Consider the following 21,789-nt stretch of genomic DNA (forward strand, 5'->3'; position numbering starts at 1 on the left):
AATGGCACTTTTGCGATTAAGGTACATTTGGAAAGTCATCAATAAAGACTACTTTTTTCACATATATGTGTAATAAAGATACATAGTTTGAAGATTGTTATGGCATATTAAATTGAAATATACTTACATTAGTAGTACAACAAATTAAAAGATATGCATAGTTAAATATGAGCATGTAAAATTACACAGCATGGGATATGCACGACAGTGCTAGCTTTTTAACTTTTATGGAGTAGATTGATAGATGATGGAGGGGAGAGAGAGAGAGAGAGAGAGAGAGAGAGAGTCCAAGAATAGAAAGGGTTAATGGAGGGGATGAGCAAAATTGATAGGCAAGCTGGGATGTGTGTTGAAAAGTGATTGGAAGGACACTTTTTTGAAAAAGTGTTTGTAGAGCCTTGCCTTTTAGGCTGTGCCAAAAAATTAACTGAAAATTAATTATGAAATTTTTACCATTGAAGAAATAGTAGTTGAAATTGATTGTATCATGAATCATAGCCGTGAGCCTCATCCATAATGCAGTGCATAAAGATAAGAGAAGAATAGTGTAGCCATAAATAGATGTGAATATCAAGAAACTCGTGCAGAAAAGAGAAGTAGATGACTCTCATGAAGAACAAGGGAAAAAGTTGTGTATATTCATATCAAAACTAAGCGTAGCCACATTAGATGCAAGCATCACTAGTCGTGTTGCTCCACACAAAAAATGTAAAGAAGATCATCAAGTGGCAAATGCACAAGCTAAGCCGACCAAAAACATGAGTTAATACAAGAAAAGCGTCTTGCTGTTGAACCGTGTCAGCCATTGATTTTGCATATGATGTAGAGAATAGCGTGCTTGCAAATTCAATTATTGTATTATGTGACTTAGGGCCTATTCCCATAACCAGTTAGGAAGCACTAGTTAAGGCTCCACATTAGTGTGTATTCCCATTATCATTTTTAAAATATAGTTAAGTTAAATCTCCTAACTACCCGTTAAAAATGTTTATAAATTTAACCCCTTCAAAATAGGGACTTTTAAGAAGAGAAAAAAGTTAAAATATGAACATTTAATGGTTAACGTAAGGGTGAGCAATGGGAATGATGCTTAAAGCAAGATTCTTGTTAAGAAAATTTTGATGGTCAAGATCAACTTGGAACTATACAGCATGGGTACTCGTTTGAAAGGTCTTGAAAAGAAGAATCCATTGTGACCTGAACTTTAAAGAATTGACTTTGGATCAATGAGGTAAACCATTTTGTATAAAAAATACCCCGAAAGTTTTATTTAAGGCCACTTTGTGCATAACATAATGGGTTATCAATGGGAATGTAATTTCCATTTTAAGGTTAACTTTAACTTAGCAGAACTGGATATGTTAAGCTCACTAGCACAACCTCACTGTTAGTGGGAAGGGCCCTTAGACGCGTCTGGTTGCTCGTAACAATGCATGCCTTATCACTTTTGCACTGCATGTCACATGATTTCTTGTAGCAGACTTTGTTAAGTGTGCTTACTTATTAAAAATACTCACATGTAAATTTGCCTCTGAAATTCTTCATCTTCAACTTCTTAAATTATTTCACTATATATGCTGGCTCTTGCCTGTAGAAATAGTTGGAAGTTTCTTCACTCTTAGTAGCATTGAAACAATTCCATTAAAATCCGAACTTAACATATTTGCATAATGCGTAGTTAAGTCGTATTCATCCTCCACATTTGAACCGAGAGCCCAAGGAGCTCAAACAATTATTGTTGTAGTACTATTGTTTGCAAGTAGTTGTATTCATCCTCCAAGCTCAAACAATTATTGTTTTAGTACTATTGTTGAGCCCCCTGAATGAAGAGTTCGGTTTTCAGCAAAGGCATAGAATGAAGGAATGAAGGTTAGAGCTTGTTGAGCGGCACTCCAAATTGCAATTTGGGTCATGTGGAGAAAACTTGGTTGCTACTCGGCCTTGCTTTGGAGTAGCTCAAGACACTAAGGGCATATGTCATTAAGGGGAAAAAGGAGTTAAATAATGATGGCTATTTTGGGATGTTTTCCCTTGGTTGCTACTCGGCCCTGCTTTGGAGTAGCTCAAGACACTAAGGGCATATGTCATTGAGGGGAAAAAGGAGTTAAATAATGATGGCTATTTTGGGATGTTTTCCCTTGGAAGCGGATGCTTTTCACATGATGCATAACATAATGATCCAAGGGAAAATGATAGAGGGCTATAAGAAAATAACTTTCTATTAACTCTTGAAAAAGCAAACGTATAAATCAACCATTTGTGTGGCATTGATTATGGAAGAAAACAAGAGGAGAAAAATTGGTTATCGCGACAAGCCTATTTTTAGAGAACCGATCTCATTGCCTAGGGAATCTACAGGGGCCAACAAATAAGGCAATGCCTTGCTCAACGAATATGTAGAAGATACCTATAGGCCAAGCCTTATAGAAATGCACCTGCCTCTTAGTAGTCATCTGAGATTACGATGTCTCACACTCCCATATGCATGCATGGTGTAAATAGTACCTTGATAGATGGCAATTAGGGTGGCTGCCATCATGCTGCACAACAGGCAACCTAGATGTTCCAAGCAGTGATGCTAGATATCGTCTCCTATATATCATTCTTTAGTGAATAAATAATGCACTATTGAGAGGAGGAGTTGCATCTTGTACCTTCATTTAGAAGACCCTCTATCCTTCTATCCTATAAGCTAGCATGATTGGGTCAATGGAGAAGTCATGAACCCACTCTATCAACGATGTTGCCATACCTAAGTGAAGTCTCACTGCATCCTCAACATCTTGGCTATGATTTAGATGGTGCCCTACTGTATCCTTTGTGCTAAAGATCCATAGACACTGTGGGATCATCTTGAGATCACTATTCATGCTATGGTGGCAACTCCCATCAATGCATATTTGCTCTAGCCATGGGTTGATGGGCGATCCTCTGTGGGATCTTTTGTGGCTAAGGCTGGTCCACAACCATGACCAAAATCTAGAGATGGCCTCTTGAGGCACCTATTGCTTGATCCAATTCCTCTCTCTCACAGTCTAAGTAGATACCTTTAGGTGGAGACGATAATCAATGCATGTAATGTAAAAGAAGATGAGGAAATCAAGCCAACTCTCTGTGTGCCCTACTTATGAAGGCTAAAACAACTCTTTTGGATCCCACAGCACCTCACAAAGGGGTGACCTACAGTGATTAGTATTGCGTTGATGGTGCATTTTTGCCCAAGTGTCCCACCATCTTGATCCTTTGCCACTCAAGCTAATCCAAGGCCAGATTTTGGGTCTCCACTATCGCTAGTTGAAGAACGCCTCTGAGCCCTACTCCATAATGCCTAGCACAAAAGGATTTGAGGGCTTGATGAAAAAACTAAATCCTTAGGGCCACCTCTATCCAAAGAACTAGCCATACTAGCACGAGGGAGTTGAGGCTCTATGTAAACCATCCCTCCAAGATGCAATGATGGTTGAGTCTACATTCTTATGCCTACTCTCCTTAGATGATAGAGGGCTCGAGCTCATGCCTCTTTTGAGGTGGGGAGGTGACTTCATACTCTAAAAGATCTAGCCGATCCACTATCCCATTAAACCCAACCAATGTGTGTCTGTTGCCCCACCATGAAGCCCTCTTTATCTCAACCTTTGGATGCCAGAGGAAACTTGGCACTCAAAACTCCTCATGGCACCAAGGGCTAGCCCAAATAAGTTTTGCAAACAAAGGGTGCACATTTTGCCAAAAAAGGATACCAAACTCTATGAAGACTCTTCATCAAGAGTGAGCCATTTCCTATGAGGGGGGCCTCTGAGAAGATCCATAGATGAGACTATTGCCACTTGCCTTCTGTGTGGAGGGTATTCTTGTGAAGCCCTCTCTAAAGTAAGATTGCCTAGAAGGACTCTACTCTAGATCTCTGGGTCTATAATGCCAACTCCTCCCTCTATGTGGGGCAAGATCATTGTCTACAAAGTGACTTTCTTTCAAATGTCTAATTATATGCACTCCTAGAAGCACTTATAGAAGGTGTTGTCAATCTATCCTTGCTACCAGGGACTTTTATGGAGGGAGGTCCTTGAGGGCCTTAGGTCCTTTGAGATCTCCTCATCAGTGAAACGGTCCTCCACTTGCCTCCTCATGCTTGCAGATACCAATGTAGAATGTGTGTCTAGATTGACTCCTAGGCTACAAGGACCTAGGGGGACTTCTGTGGAAGAGGGCCATAAGGGCCTCTACGATCTCCTCATTAGTGAAATGGGCCTCCACTTGCCTCCTCATACTTGAGAGACCATTGATGGAATGTGTGCCTAGATTGAATCCCAGGCTACAAGGACTCGGGGGGGCTTCTCCTTAGACTGAAACAATTATCAATAAAAAATAGTGATCATTTCTAGAATATCTTGAGGGCCTAAGTGCATCTAGCTACTCTTGAAAGCAATTTAATTGCATCCCATTTGAGTGAGGGTCAATGATTTGGAAGAGCTGTCTGGTTATCATGTCTCCCTACTAGATCTAGCATGCCTTGGAGGCACGATAGGAGAACTCGGACCTATGAATCTTTATGGCTTGGAGGTCAAGATAGGCACTCTCATACCAGTCTATGAGACACTAAGAGGCTTGTTCTTACTCCTTGACATGCTCTATGGGAGCCAAATCCCATCTCGATGCTCTCTCCCACTTTTGGAGAGAGTGTCGGTGTTGTAGTGCTTTTGCCTAAAGCTCCTCTGGCTCGCATCGACTGGCTCACATCGACTACCCATCTGGCCTAGCCATCCTAGGGGAGGCTCTTGAGCTCCTACTGTTAGATCATTTCTATGACTTGTTGAGCCTCCTCCTATAACAAAGCATTGGGTATGCAAAACCCCTTTTGTGGGAGTCTGTAGTGTGGCTACTTCAGGTCCATCATGATTTGGGAGTGATTTGGCATTGTTGTCGCTACCAAAATACTCATGGAACATAGTCTATGCATTGTCCAATCCACCAAATAGATTTTGTCGAGTCTCTTCAACAAACCATCGTGCCGCCACTGGCAATACCAAAGACTAGCCAAAAGTTTGGAGAATCTACCTCGCTCTTGGGATAATGACCATAGATTGTCAAGATGTACTACTTCGAAAAACCATGCATGGTAGAAGGCATCATTGAGAAGGATTCTCCACCCTAATTATCCTCCTAAAACTCTAGATTATTGAAATCTGCTCCAAGAGTCAAAATCTAGAAGGCGCTTTGTAAGTTGCCTCCAGAAAGAGGGATGTTGTTATTGATAAGCAAGGGCAGAAATGTTCAAGATCATGATCTTGGAGCCTCTTGTAGTCTAACCCATACCACCCGCCCTCCTATAAGATCTCCTTGATCAAACACATATGGGGCCAAGGACTGAACTATTGAAATGGAAACAACCCACTATTGGTGACCACACGTGTGGTCCTCTTCTTGAGAGGATACACTCCATACCACCCGCCCTCCTATAAGATCTCCTTGATCAAACACATATGGGACCAAGGACTGAACTATTGAAATGGAAAAAACCCACTACGGGTGACCACACCTATGATCCTCTTCTCGAGAGGAGACACTAATGTTGTCTAATGTCCATGGCCATCTGAGAACATAGGTATTATGCTTCTAAATTAAAAGAGTATCTCTTGATTATCCCGACATAGCCTTTTGCAACTTTTGACGCATAATCAACTAATGCAATTGTCGATTTGCTTGATCATGAAGGCCCTTCATGTTCCAAAACACCACAATTTCAACTCACGAGGAGGGAGGTGGTGGAAAACAAGGCCTTACTATGCATGGAAGCCTGTGTAATGACCATGAAATTCTATGATTCCGAGATCAAATTAGAATTATTGTACGATGTGATGCTGGAGTTCATAGACAAATGGACTAGAGAGCCACTTCTAATGCCCCTTCATAGGCTTGTCCACAATGAGGCAATTGCACAGGGTCATTGGAGATCCATGAGCTATAGGAGAGCTTTGACAAGAAAGATTACGGACTATGATAGAGCATCTTGATAGAAGCAACGTGTCCAACTAATAGTACATGGTTGAGCATCAAGAAGTCATGTGAGGTGTGAGGATTGTCATCACGGACAAGGCATACAAGATGCTAACGAACACATACCCCTCAAATGGTGATGGCTTTTTCCAGTTATAATACAATTACAATTGATCCAGCAAAGAATCCCTAGCCTTAGAAAGACAAAAACTATATATCATCAAACTAAGCATGAAGAGGCAAAATGCAATCCTGCACATGCTCATGACATAAAAGAACAAGGATCCCACTGGTCTGTCAAAATTCAAAGACCGAAAGAAGATGCTCATGGCTATTAATAAAGAGTCATCTTGGGAGACCATGCATGCAAAAGCCAAAGATATCCTTCATGGCTTGCAGATTTATGAGGAAATCCCAATACTTTCATGGAATGTTTTAAGAAACAAATGGTTGAACATGTGTACCATGCCTAGCCTCTATACCATGGTATTACAAAGGATTGATTTCTAAATGTTGCTCGTTTCTTGCATTTTGGATGGTTTATCGTGTTGCATGGCGATGTGTACAAGAAACACTTGAGAGAGTGCACCAATGGGTTAATGGATCCATGTACCCAACCTATTTGATAGATAGGGTTATGTCGCGTTGCTGGAGGGAGGAATGTCCTTGGTGGGTTGGCTACCTGCTTGGTTCCTATGAGTGAAGGACATGTTTGTGCAGGTATAGTTAATTATATAGTTTTTGGCCTATTAGTGAGTACATGATCATACACATTATGTCAAACAATGCCTTTAAGCTTTTGTAGAATATTTGGCAACGATCGAGAAAGAACTAGAAGATATGACACAATGAGAGGAAGCAATTGTAAAGACCTACAATAGCAACACCAAATGCTACTTCCAAAGCTAATCATACCACTTTGGACTCGTCTACAAAATGACCAACCCACCCCCAATCATCCAGGGAGACCCAGACTAAGAGATTGTTTGTACTTTTCTTCTCAAGGAATACTTTTGGATGAGGGTAAGTGGACATCACGTGTACTATTACATATCTGCCATGTATTTCCTCCATTTTGTAACTCATATTATGATTCAATTTCTTGTCTATGTCTACAGATTGCTTCAGCTATAGTAAGGCGACCATTCTTATGCATGATATTTGAGAGTTGCTTGATGATTATCAAATGGTAAAGCTACATCATACATGTCATGTCAGCCTTTTCACCACTTTCCTTAGAGCTAAGTGGTTGTTTGGTTGGATCTTGGGTAGAGGACTTCTTTTGTAGAGCGACTACCTTATGCCTCTCTAGTGGTGATGTTCCCCCTACAACCTTATCATGTATGGTTTCCTCATAGGTTTCATATAACCCTTGCAGGCTCTTTTCCTTGGAGTGGATGCTTTCTATGCATCCATTGATTTGATTTTAAACACCCTTTAGAAAAAGTTTGCCAATGAAACTCGTGGATGAGCACCACTGCCCTAAATGTGATCCACAGACTTGCCCCATACAATCATCAAGTTTGCATTGCTCTACATGGACAATGATGGTGACTTACAGCCTTACCAAACACCTCCTATCGATATTCATACAGGCCAATTAGGAAATGCATAGAGTTTTCACCCAATTTGTAAAACAAGGGTACAATTATGACAATGGAAACGACGATCAGGTATGTATGTACATACATATGTCCTAATGTTATGTTACACGATTTTTGGATTTCATTGTATGCTATATTTAGAAGTGGAAGTCAAAGTTCTTTCCTTGGGCTCAAAAAAGGTGAAGTCACTACTATCAATTGCTCTCTTCTAAATGCCATGCATGGACCGTGGGGCAGGTGAGCAACACTCCACCATATCGTTCAACTCTATGAATAATGTGATAGGAGAGACAGATTAGGAACATCCATTTCAAAGGACAAAGACGGGTGGTAGTTATATGAGAGGAGGCTCACAATGATCAATGGTCCTTTACAAGTGAAATTATAAAATGCAATTGAACTTCGCTTATGCAACACACTCATCAATACCTGTTTGGTGAGCATGTTCACTTTTAAGGGCGATTGTGTCATGGATATATTTGCTAGATGCAGGTCTTTAGGAAGAGTTTGCAACAACGAGATGTTCTATCATTATTTGGGCATTGAAAATGGCATGCGTCTTGTAGACCTTGTTCTTAGTGACATCCCTAGTGAAGGATAGTGTGTCTGCTCAACATATGTATGATTATGAATAAAATGTTTTGAATGCATTGAAAATTTCTCACTTCGGTATGTCCAGATTCTAGCAAGAAATTGCAAGCAAAACTTCATTACATTAACGTAGTGCTGGAATTCATCACATGAACCCCATCACTAGCAAACATTGCATCTGACCCCTTTCGCGTAACTAACCTCTCGAGTGTGGTCTATGTTAATGTAGATAATGATTCCATAAGGAAGCATGAATGAAAAACATTCTTGCCCCTTACACACTTGTCTTGATACTTTACGCATTAAACAAAAAGAAATCATAAATTGTGTTGATACTTTACACATTAAACAAAAAGAAATCATAAATTGTGTGAAGGCATGTTTTTTTCAAGGCACTAGTTTTTTGGGGTATAGGGATAATTTGACCTCATTTTTTCATACACTACCTCCCGAGTTTGGTCTGCATTAACATAAAGCAGACTCTACAACTTGAGTATGCTATTAATATACATAGTTAAAGCTACATATTCATATTAATAAACTTTATACTTTTTAAAACTTTTGACTTGTATCATCCCACAAAGGCCTATGCAAACTCTAAGTTCCCCACTGTTTCTATGATCTCCTACTAGATCTCTAAGCCACTCTCCTACATTCTCACAAACCTCATCACAAACTCTTTTGACCAACCTCTTATTGTTCTCCTAATCCTTGTAAGCCCAAAGTAACTCCCTCTTATAGTCCTTAAATCTTCGTCCTTGTTACAATAGTCAATAGTCTTTCAAGCTTCCTCCATCACTTGCATAGGACTACTGCAATGCTATCCATAGCCATAGTCGCAACCCTAACCCTAGATCAATGTAGTCTCAACCTCATCCCTAATAGCAACAATAGGCTAAAAGTTCACAAGAGAGGGGAAGAACCTCATCCCAAAGAATGAAGATGAAGAGTAAGGATCATCTTAATTCGTCCAAATATATTGATGGAAACCTCACAAGAGACTGACACCAACCTTGCCATGGATCAACATAGTGATCTCGACCAATGAAGATGTGCAAAAGTATTGCTGCAAATATAGCTAGGCAATGTGGTAGGCACTCAATGTGCTATGCCACATTTAGGAAAGTTTCAACCCCCTTTTTCCTTTGGTCCCTTTTCTTGACCCTTATTTCTTTCTTGCCAATGTATCATGAAAAGAACAAAACTCTTAAACTTTTACTTTGCATTCTCTTCTAGTAGTACTAATGCTTGTGAAGGGTTAGGACTTGTTGGCTCCTCCATTCTACATGATCTTTTGTAAAGCAATTTTCTAGGTGGATCCTTTGAATCATTGGCCAATTAGGTGATACCTTCCTTTCATTTCTCTTAGCCATGATTTATACCTCATCAAGGTTTTGTGATTGAACATCAACACCTCTTGCTATAGAATAGGTGGGAAAACCACCAATTTACACAATGTTCAAAAAATGAACCAAGAGAGGATTGATGGTCTCTTATATCCTTTCTTTACATAATTACCTTGTATTTCTTTTAAAGATATGGATAATAGCCTATATGTTGGTTTGTCAATATCTTTGGATGGCTAAATACTAGCCCCTTTTTGTAGGGTTGTTGGTCACCTTATTTTTTCCTTAATAATCCCAAGCCAACCAATGCACTTATGTGAGTAGCGTTTTTGGATCTATTTTGGGTTTGTAATTGTAGCAGTTGAGCAACATTTTTAGTTGTCTAATGAGATTCTAAAGCACAAAGGGGACATAGAGCGAAAAAATTTCATGAATCCTAAGGGCACCCATTAACTTATGTGATGACAGACTTGCACTGAGACATTCCACGGGATATTTGGCTAGAAGGTGGACAATGGTAAATTTGTCTAGTGTATAAGAGTTTGCCTTATTCATGAATGCTATTTGTAAATTATTTTCTTTGGAGAAAAGGAAAGGTCCACAAACCAAACCACGTGCTACCAAATAAGAGAATAAACAACTTGCTAAGATTACATAGATTTACTAACCAAAGGAATTGCTATTTTTTGGTAAAGAACAAAAAGTTGTGGAAATGAAAGTTGCCAAATTGGGGGTGCAAGCAAAAAACGTTTAAGATGGTTTGTAAAAGAAAGAAAATATTGATTGATTGATGACCATGAGAAAAAAGATGCTAAGGCAAGACAAACTAAAAAGATGGTAACAAATAGAGGAAAATATTCCAACCAATAAAAAAGAGGCTAAAAATCTAGAAATGCATACAAGATCATGGCTATCATCCTAAGTGCAGATCCCCCCAATTCTAGAGGAAAAGTCAGAGTAAGCAATGCCTTTGATTCTTTGGTGATGATGGGCACAAAAAAACCAAAGGAGTCAAAAGGAGAGGAAAAGACCTTCCCTACAATGCTAGAAAAAAATTAGAATAAACAACTTGGACAGATATACAACTTGGAATAAGAAATTAGAAATTTTTTAGAATAAACAACTTGGACAGATATATTACTTCAAGGTGTTTCCATTTTGAAGCACTAACACATCAACAGTTAGTAACTAGCACACTGTGTTAATTAACCAAGAATTGATTAGCCAATTAAAAGGAGGAACTCTAAAGTAGGAGCATGACCTAGCTTTAGTTTGAGTAATCTCGAGTAATATAGTGAGAATCAACTTGGGGGAAAAAAGAAGAAACTTACCTCCTCAACTTGAATGTTCGTATGATTTAAGACCTAAGATTGTCAAAAGATGGACAAGACAAGTCTTAGAGGCTCGCAAATTCTTATCTCTTGAGGAGCCAAAGGCTTAAGAGAGAAATTGTGTCATTATGGAAAAGAATTAGGTATAGATAGAAATGGTTTTATACAAATCAAAGTAGGAAAACATGTAGTGGCATTAGGAAAAAAGGATGCCTTGATTAAAGACATATTCCCTTAGATATAATTGGCATTGGCAATGAAATTACCACACACAAGGTCAATTTTGGACATTATCTATTTATGTCCCAACTTTTATGTAGGTTAGAAGCTTATTATGGGTAGGGATAAGGTACTTAAAGAAACTGGAGCCACTAAAAGTACATCCACGATACTTTGATGAATAGAATCTTAAAACATTGCGAGATGAGAAGCTTATGTATTATCATTATAACCATGAGATGCTAACTACTTTAGGAGATTAGGTATATGAAGAGTGTGGTCCCAAATGGGCCTATGATATTGCTCTTGATTCCCCCCAATTTGAAGAGGTTTCTCCCAATGTGCAAATTGTCTAGACAATCCAAAACATTCAAGGCTAAGCAAGAGCAATAGAAAGAAGGTCATACCTTTGAGGAGGAGGAGGAAGAGGAGGATGAGCAGGAAGATCCTATTTGCATTCCAAACCATTGTGATGATGGATTATTGACTAGCTTTTTATTCCATGTGCTATTTGTGAAATCATGTGATGTCCAGAATTGCAATATGTTATAAATTTGAATTGAATGCATGTGAAGGTTAGAAGGATACAAATGCATAATGTTTCTTTGAATATGGTATTTGCACAATGTTTGGATGCAAATCCATTTCAATTGAACATTTTAACTTACACAAATGGACGTTGTAACTTGCATAGTTATGTTAGAAATACAATGGAATGTTTCTTTAAGCAATGCATGGATGCAAGTGCATTCCAATTGAAGGATTTAGCTCACACAACTGAACATTTTAACTTACACCTTTGTGTGATGTGCATTAACATAAATAATTTAAGATACTAATATATAAAAAGAGAATACATATATCTAATAGAGCATATGATCAAAGATGTGTTATACTTACACGCTCTGCTTGCATGGTACATCCACATGAACTATTGTCCAATTAGAAGTCCAAAGATGTTATACAATGATTGGGAAATTTTGAAACTATAGAGGGGGTATACCCTATTTTTTTGCAAGCATCATACCAAACATATAAGATGAAACTTGTGCACATAAGGTGTGATGTAGAAAACCTACCAATGCATCGAAAATAAATTGGCGAGCTGGGCAAGTCAGCTCATCATCATTGCATATCAAAAATGATACACTGGAGGTTGGATTGGTGGTCAGTGATACATGATAAGAGCCATGTCCTTGGCAAATGTTCCAACCAATGTCGTCCTTTGGTCCATTCACTCCTATTGCAAACAGAAGTTGATGTCAATCAAGGTTCAAGCATTCTCAATTCATCCCTATCATTCTACTCTACATGCATTGGGAGTCCTCAAATTGTCAGGCTATGTTATCCTCTCATAGCTTGGTCACATATTCCTCTAGAGTCTCTTGTGCTCCCTCTAGTGCATTAAAGAGCCTCTTTTATACCTTTGATTGAGGCTTTGTGCATTTTTCCCCATGGGAGGAGAAGTCTACTAGGATTCCTTTCATAAAACACATGCAACACAACATCTTAGTGAAGTATAATGGCATGGCCTTATGGTGTGGCTCTCTGCTAGACACATCAAAGTAGATGTGTCATGCTTTAGCAAGGGAAAGACACTGCGTGGTCTTCCATTGCCCATGATGCTCCACTGGTTGGGTGACACTATCATTGGGTTCTCCATCTCTTTGTAATGGCATAATCATGTGGCTTTACCTCCTTTATCTTTTCTTTGGGATGTCATCCTTGTATTTTGCTTCTAGCAACTAGACCACCAAAATCTCACCAAATTCTTCATATCTTTCTAGTGCATTCCTGAAGGATTGATGATTTGATGCATACTTATGTCTCTTGGCACATGCTATGGAGGTTTTGTGGCACCTCTACATCCCTTCCACATAGGCATTCATAAGCACACATTATTCGAGGGCATGCCTCCGATGTAAGTGATCACTTGCTCGCTTTTCTAACTCTCTCATCGTCCCTATAGAGAATGAAATTACCTCTCAAATCCAAAGCAATGAAAATGATCTATCGATAGTCCTATTGGCACTACTATTGTCGACTATTGGAATATGAGGTCTAATGTCCCACCTGTAAGCCCCATATGAGGAGAGCACAAGGACGTGGTATGAGTGTGAATTTGAGGGATCTAAGTATTGGTGTAGATCAAGGGATCCGGATCCAAGGGTTCTAGATCTGAGGGTTCCAACTCTAGTGAGTTTGGATTCGAGTTTGGATTTGGGAGTAGTTCCATATCCAAGCGATCTTGGAGCCTATTTTAGTTCTAGATTCAAGTGATATGGGAGATAGCTCCAAATCTTGAAGATTTCGGGATTGGTATGTGGGGACCAAGAAAAATAGGTTGGTTAAATATAGGTTAGTAGACATGTAGGTCAGCTATATAATAGCTTTCCAAGTCAATAGAGTCACAAACTAGATTGGCTAGTCAATGGAAGGGCTTGGACTTCTAGCCCTTTAAAAGGACCCATCCAGAGGTAATATTTTAGTCTTGAGGCAACCCTCATCCATAGTGCAACATCATCAATAAGTACATACTGTAGCCAATAGGAGAGAACACTTATATAGGAGGGTGTAGTCAGACGAACTAGCACTACATACGGTCATTAAAGCTCACTAAGGAGCATGCAGCTCGAGGAGTGCAAGGTCATTAGTAGTAGAAGTACATGTGCTCAGCATAGAGCATCCAAGATAGTACATTGCTATAGCTTTTTAGAATCTTTGTGGGGACATTCTATAAGAAGTGATTGGCTTAGTTTTGTGCAATATACTTTAGATATTTTGAACTATTCTATTGTTGGCTATTTTCCAAAATTAGTGCTTGTGAGTTTGCTATTATGAACACTAAAGTTTTAAAGTTGGATTAAGCATTCCCACTTTTTAGATTCTTGAGATTATTCTATTGGATATCCCATGTCTATTCTTAGTTCTGTTACATGGAGAAACTAGGTAGGGTGTCTATGTTTCTTCTATCCAAGCAAATTTAGACGGCATCAAAGAAATGGGAATGTTATTATTGTGATATGTTTGCACATGTGGCAAGAATTGCCAAAAAAAAAGGTTGATCAAAAGAAGAAGCAAGAGGAAAAGTCAAGGGAGATGAGCCAAGGTGACTTATACTTGCTGATTACACCTAGTTGTACCTTGATAGGGGCATAGATCCAAGTGTGATAGTGATCATGTCCTATATAGAGAAATGGTAAAACAATACGAGCATCTTGGAAGATGAGGAAGACAACATAGGTTGCTCAAAGCATGCTAAGGACGGGGCTATATCTATCATGGAGGATGAGGAAGACAAAGACCACTGTAAGATGAAATTGGGTTGGTGAGTGGCACTAACTATAGTAGGTGTCTTGAGGTGAGTACTTCAGCGAGGTACTTACCTTGTTTGGATAGCAAGAAACAAACGTATACCAAGGGTATGTAATCTCATTGTGTTTGTATGATGATTACATCAGTATGTCTGGCACTCAATGCTTGATAAGATGGAGGGTGAAAACCTTCCAAATAGGGTACAATAGGAGTTTTCTTAGCAAAGGTACATGGAGCCTACTATTGGTTGGTAGACCTAATTGGTGTGAATAGCTCTGTGGAGTTGTTACTTCTACAGGTGTTGTTGATGTGATGAAGACCTCTTAAGGAGGTTGATGTAATAATGTTAAGCATGCACTTCCTTCCTACCCTAACTATCTAGTTGTTGAGGATGTAAATTACACTGAGGTAGTCTGTACACAAGAGTAATAGGAATGGGCAAGTCCCTCATGTAAAGAACGAGTGTAAACTACCTAATAGGCTTTCCTACGTAGGTGTATGTATATAACCTTTTAACTCATTTTTTAAGAATAGAGACGAATGCATTTGTATAAAGATTCTAGAGTTATGGTAAATTGCTCGCCTCTCCTTCACACTCTTCTCTCCCACACCTTCACCATTTCTCTTAGTTTGAAAATACTATTTGCTGATTTCCAAGCCATAGTTGTTCACCGAGTGCTTCTAGCCATATTTCATCCTCCAAATCCTATTTTTTAAGACTTGATTTTAGTTTCAGTAGCTTCTATAATGGATCTATGGTTAGGGAGACATGATCATCTAAATTTTTGCCTCTCTCCATGAGTGATTTGTAAGGTAGAGATAGTGAGTACTTGAGACAAATAGATTGACAAATCTTACCTCCAATTCAAGGACCCTTAGAGCTATGAGGGCTATTTGAATACCCTATTATACCTCCTATAAGATGTAAGTTGGAAAGGAGAGAGAGAGAGCGAGCATCCATATTGCATTGAATCTACTAGACTAGGTGGGATAACATTGCATTGAATCTACTAGACTATACGACATAATAGCTTTTCACCATAAATCTATGGAGAGGCTTCTCTCCAATTGAGATCAATAAACACTTAGTATCTACAATAACATTTGGCAGTTTAAGTTCATTTTTGTAAGTACTGTAGACCATTCATGTTGCTACAAGAGAAAGTGCCAGGTGCTCTAAATGAGCAAAGACTACCTTCTAGAGCCCAAAAAACTTTAATGGTCCTTTATGCCATTATGAGTTGTGCTCATAGTTTTTAATTAGGGAATTCACTCTAATTTATGTCCATCATAAGACTCTTTTAACCACTCCATGTGTATCCTATGAAATACCACTCCGTGCATATAGACCCATGGCAACCATTCATAGAAGAAAGGCATTCAAGCTTAATAAAACGAGATTGAAGATCTCATGATTTAAAAGAGTTTTTCTATCAAAGTTATCTTCATATAAACATGCTTTGGTAAAGATTATTATGTCCTCTATTGCCATCCTCTTTTACGCTTGGTTTGTATTTTGTTGTAATGTTGTTGGAGTAGTTTCCATGTGTAGTTGGAATTGCCAGCTAGGTGATGGTGCCTATGTCTCCATAACTATTGTCCAAATTGTTAATATGTCAGTTTGCTTAAAGTTGGTCGAAAAATACATCCAATTATCAAGATAGTTGCATAGTTACAATTGTTGTAGCAAGAACTAACTTTGATGTGTTGCACATACTTGATTGGATCGTGAGCTTGATGGCTTATCATTTTGCTCATCATGGTTACCTTGATAGGTGCACCTAAACAGATGAACACCTTTTTAACAATGTAGGGGTGTCTTTAGGCATGGACCTAAACAGATGAACACGCTTTTAACAATGTAGGGGTGTCTCTAGGCATGGATCTTCACATTATGATGCATGTCTTGACTAGTATATTCCACCACTTCCCCCTTTTTGATGTGCTTTAGTCCCACATAAAGAGACTACCATTGTCCATGCTTTGTGCATTGTATGAGTGTAGGCAAACTTTCATGATGAATGGGATGGGGATTAATTTTCCATCTTAGAGGAAACACGGGTCTCTTAATTGCACTAGTGTTGAGTATGGTTTAAAGCTCAAACTTGGCATGTTATATCCGTACATTTTGTAGATTTTAACCACATTGTCTTGCTTCTTGAAGGGCATGCCTTGTTCCACATACAACCAAGGTATGCTTAAGTATACACTATGACTTTTAGCTCTAGATTGGAATGTAAAACGACCCTATTTTTCCCATGCTCCACTAAGCACTCTAAAAGAGTCTCTCAAAGATGCTAAAAGAGGTTCAATAGAGAGATTATTCTTTTTGGCCTTAGTGCACTCCAGTCTCACGAGGTGGGGACTAACTCTACGTGAGGTGTAGGAGAAATATAAAGGACCTCAAAAGCCAATGATCATACTTCCAAGAGAAATATTCTTTTTTCCCCAAAGATAAAAGGATTACTTATATAAATAGTTTTAGGGTCTCAATGGGATCTTTAAAACATGAATCTTCCACATTGAAATTCAAGTGATTAAGATTCAATTGGGCTCTTTTCCTCGTTTTGTTCCTCCATCTTCACACATCCTTCAGCATGGATCTCTTCTAGCCTCTGCAGAATAAATGCTCAAAGAACTAGCCTTCCAAAAATGATCCATCTCTCCATGATGGACAATTGAGAATGCCTATGTTGTCTAGCGACCATTGACTACACCAAATACCAACTTTCAGGAATGCTCTTGGGGATGTTTCCCTCATATGTCAAGGTGCTACATTGACAACAATGATCTGATTCCAAGGTGAGCATTCTGACCGCAGCTTGTGGTCTGGACTCCAAGGTCAATCTAGATACCTCATTGTGTCCCATGTTTTTTTGTTTTTTTTGGGTGACCTATTCTATTGGAGTGCCAAACAGCGCCCAAGACGAGGTCTTGAGCCAAACTCTTTTGCCACGTGGCTGGCACGTGTAACATATTAAGATTGCCGGATTGAATTTAAGCTTTGCATGCGCATCACGACTTCTGCACACTGCCCATCGCTTATCTCATCTTACTTCGCATTTCTACGAATGACCCAATTCATGTTTCGATGATGAAGGACGGATTAGAGCACTCAGATCGCAGGTCCCTCGCCTTGGGCGACTTTCAGGCCTTCTCTGATGAGCTGATTTGCTACATCTTAGAGCTTCTGGCACCTACAGATTTAGGAATCCTCTCTTGCGTCAGCAGGTGCGTTAGTGTTCCTCTGCGTTTGGCCCTTTTAAACTTGACAAGGACATCAGTCCGCCTTGTAACTCATGAAGATTAAGCAGAGGAATGCCAATTAGTTCTAATCCTGATCACGTACATTCATCGTATGGTTAAACTCGAATTTTTTATGCTCCTTCTGGGATGCTAGTATCAGTGAGCGTAGCATTTCAAATCTCTATGACATGATATGTACGTCCACATGACTCGTCTTACGACATGTTGCATCTCAGCGAAAACACTGCAGGAAACTGGCCAAAAATTCAGAGACACACGTTGATGGATCCCTAACGCCATTTTATCCGAAAGAAGCTGTAGAGACTGTGCATGTTGGGCCATGTGTAATACGATGCTAAATTTTATATTTCTGTGCTCCAAATAATTTATTAGTCTTGACTTGGTTCTACAGTAGGAAGTACCTACTTTGCGCAATGGAATTGATGGTTTAATCTGAACTGATGATTTGCTCCTACTCTATTTTGTTCCTGAATTTTCTTGGATATATATTGATGCATAATCACACCATTGAGAGATGACTACTATTTTTGTGTCTTAGTTGTTTTCAGCTTGTTTTTGTTTCCAGTAATTTGACAATGGGCTATTTTAATCTTATTTCTTATGGTCACTTGCAGTGTTTTTTACATTTTTTGCAACGAAGACCCATTATGGAGAAAGCTGTGCTTGCTAAAACATGATGGTCTGATCAAATTTTCAGGCAGTTGGAAGCATACTTTGTTGGGAAGGTGAGTGGCAAGTCATTTTTCATGGTTCCAATTCGTATTTGCCAGCAGCTAATAACTATGAAATGTAACAACTTTTTCACATACAAAGGTCCCTTTCGCTTGGTGATCGTATTCTATTGAAAAATTCAAAATTTTCGTTATTTGAAGTCATGGAAAATTTTGGAGTACAATGGGTGTGGGTTCCACTGATTTCATTTCATATCTGATGTAAGTGAGCTTAGCATGGTTTAGCATGTTTGGTTAGCCTCTGTATCTTGTGGTTTGATCGCCTCGTGTTGCTCTCAGATCTGTCATAGCAGGGTCTCCTTGTGTCGGCGCATCTCAAGTCGAGAGAGTTCAATGCAGACCTAGTCATGGAAGTGGATCAATCGTGATAGTGGGCCGAAGCCACTCCCATCTTGATAGAGATAGTGGTATTGCCCCCGGATCTCATAGTAGGTTGGGCAAGCACAGAGAAAGTGTTCCTCCGTCTCAACCACTCCGAGTGTGCATAGCGTACAGGTCTGCTGATCTCTGGGTATACGTGCTGCACTCCCTATATCAATCCTCAGCTGATGGGATAAAATCCGCATCTGCCCAATGGTGATCCTCAGTGCATGTGAGACTCTTTTGTCCTCGAGATATAGGGGGTCTGATGATGAATCCCTCCTCCGAGACATTCAGGAAATGGTCGCGGTAGAACTGTGTCTTGGTGGGGAGCTCCTGATCTTCCCCCTAAGTCCGAGATGTGTGGAGCTGGAGAAGATCTAACCGTATGATGCGGTTAATCTCATCTCGCGGTATCGACTCAAGGGGTGCATCCATACTATACCGAAAGGGAGGGAGCCTGTCCATCTGAACCCCGTGTCTGGCAAACCACGTGGATATACGTGCATACCATGTCTCCGCCCCACCCTCAGCTAGTTGTCTGGATGACTCTAGATCCATGAATGAAAGTCACTGTGTGTGTGTGTGTGAGAGAGAGAGAGAGAGAGACACAGAGAGAGAGAGAGAGAGAGAGAGAGAGAGATGTATTAATTCACGGGAGCTCTCGCGGGCCTATGGGACAAAGTACACAGAAAAGCGAACTTATACAAGCCTCAATGGACTGAAGCAAAGGGCGCACTAGGGTCCTTGCTTAGTACTAATCTATGCTAACAAAATCATAATCATGAACATAAATAGTCAACTGTAACTGCATAGTGGACCAGATCAATCTATCCAGTATCAGGTACAAACTGAAAACTGAAAACAAGTCAGTCTTGAAGCTGGGACTCAGAATCAGAATCAGAAATTGAAGCCTGGCACAGTGATGGCTCTCTAGTGAGCTACGAAGATATCTCGTATCTGCTCTGTCAAGCTGTCTCGCGCTGTAGTGGGAGACGCGGTCTCCTCGCTCTCTAAACTCTTTGGGCTTTGTCCGGAGTGACCCCTCGTCTGTGTCGGTCCCCTCTGAGGAAAGCTGTGATATAAGCACTCTCAAAGAGTTCCTTAAAGATGCTAAAAGAGGTTCAATAGAGAGATTATTCTTTTTGGCCTTAGTGCACTCCAGTCTCACGAGGTGGGGACTAATTGTGCGTGAGGCATAGGAGAAATTTAAAGGACCTCGAAAGCCAATGATCATACTTTCAAGAGAAATATTCATTTTTCCCAAAGAAAAAAGGATTACTTATATAAATAGTTTTAAGCATACAAGGGTCTCAATGCGACCTTTAGAACATGAATCTTCCACATTGAAATTCAAGTGATTAAGATTCAATTGGGCTCTTTTCCTTGTTTTGCTCCTCCATCTCCACACATCCTTCAGCATAGATCTCTTCTAGCCTATGCAGAATAAATGCTCAAAGAACCAGCCTTCCAAAAAATGATCCAATATGCAGAATCAATGCTCAAAGAACCAGCTGAAACGTTTCTAGAAAGATGTGTCACAAGAAACGTTTCTAGAAACGTTTCTTGTGACACATTTTTCAGACGTTTCTAGAGCTGATTGATGCCATCTTTTAGACAAATGTTTCTTTTTAACCACATTTTTCTATTCCATCATCTTTGCTTCCCCGTTGCTGATTTGTTGTTTAAGCGCAGCGTGTGTGCCTTGCATTGTTTCCTGCATGACTGCAATCTCCTTCTTGAGAGTGGCATTTTCTGTTTTCATCTCTTCCATTGCTTTGCAATTCCATTCCGGAAACACTTTAATGTCCTTTGTTTGCTGCACTTCAATTTCAAGAGCATGCATCCTGGCCTGGAGCTTGTTTTTTTCACATATTCATTCAGCTTTTTCTTTCTCCCATTCCTCCTTTTTCCCTTCTTCTTTTCTCCATTCCTCTTGCATTTTACCCCCATGTTTTTTCACTTCAGCAAGTGTCTTGTCTATATGTGCTTTCTCCACAAGGAGGGCCACGTTTGTAGATTCCAAAATGTCAATTTTTTCTATCAATGCAAGACATATCTTTTGAAGGCTGTTGAGAATGTTGGATGTAGTGTTTGGAGTTGTCCGTGCTGTGTAGGCTGTCATGGCATTGTCAAGTGCTTGTTTCCCCCAAATATCCTCTACACATGCTCGTGTAGGCATGGTGCAAGTTCACTATTTTGCCAATGTTTTGTAGGAATGTAAGTGCAGAAATGAATGGATTCCTCACATATTTATTGTCTCGATTGATCTTCAGGTATGTTGGTTGCTATTTCCTGTCCTTCCTTATCTTTTTTTAGGTCTGCGTTGCTTGTGGAATTCCTGTGAGTACCTCTTGCCTGTGGTTTCTTGATTTCTTGATTGTTTGCTGAGCTTTTCTTGTTGACTGTGTAGGAGCAGGGCAGGTTGGGGGTAGCTGAGAGATGGTGGCTGGGGGGTAAGCCCTTGGTCTTTGCTGAGGTAGGTGGGGCTAGGAGAGCCCCCCTTCTCTGTTTTGGGGTTCGCACAGGCCCACGGTGAGGCAGGGCTGGATCACGGGGGGCCGACAGCAGCCCCGCGGTATGCATAAGGGGGGCTGCCCGCTTGCCACGTGGCGATGCAGGAGCCCACGATGGGCTGTGGTGGAATGTGGCGCAGCAGCAGCTGCCGCGATGCAAGAGCCCACAGGGGGGGGCGGCTATGACGACTTGTGGCATGGCGATGCAAGAGCCCATGATGGGCTATGGCGGCCTGTGGCGCAGCAGCAGCTGCCGCGATGCAAGAGCCCACGGAGGGGACTGTGGCGACCTATGGCACAGCAGCAACAGCAGCTTTCGAGACCTCGATGGCGCTCACAGCTCCCGTCACGGATGGCAACAGACGATGCAGCAGCAAGAGCGGGGAGGAGGGGGCTGGTAGGGCGGGGAGGGAGGGAGGGAGGGGGCTGGCAGGGCAGGGAGAGAGAGAGTAGAAGTAGAGTCTATTAACGTCCTCGGGGGGCCAAAATGACCCATGGAACCCAGCTCAATACAA

At 40.3% G+C, this 21,789-nt stretch overlaps 1 protein-coding gene across 1 annotated transcript in view; it reads left to right on the plus strand.

Moving 5' to 3' along the window:
* The first annotated feature begins 17,442 nt into the window (after window positions 1-17,442).
* LOC147898709 (putative glycosyltransferase) overlaps window positions 17,443-21,789 on the plus strand; it is a 47,704-nt gene continuing 43,357 nt past the window's right edge. The window contains exons 1-5 of the mRNA XM_087379217.1: window positions 17,443-17,631; window positions 18,282-18,392; window positions 18,481-18,565; window positions 20,975-21,034; window positions 21,172-21,237. Coding sequence (XP_087235343.1) covers window positions 17,492-17,631; window positions 18,282-18,392; window positions 18,481-18,565; window positions 20,975-21,034; window positions 21,172-21,237 — 462 coding nt within the window. The 5' untranslated portion in view covers window positions 17,443-17,491. The remainder of the gene's footprint in view (window positions 17,632-18,281; window positions 18,393-18,480; window positions 18,566-20,974; window positions 21,035-21,171; window positions 21,238-21,789) is intronic.

Source organism: Dipteris shenzhenensis, chromosome 9 (genome assembly GCF_047967505.1).
Source record: "Dipteris shenzhenensis isolate YYH24624 ecotype China chromosome 9, Dip_SZ_1.0, whole genome shotgun sequence".
Classification (NCBI taxonomy): domain Eukaryota; kingdom Viridiplantae; phylum Streptophyta; class Polypodiopsida; order Gleicheniales; family Dipteridaceae; genus Dipteris; species Dipteris shenzhenensis.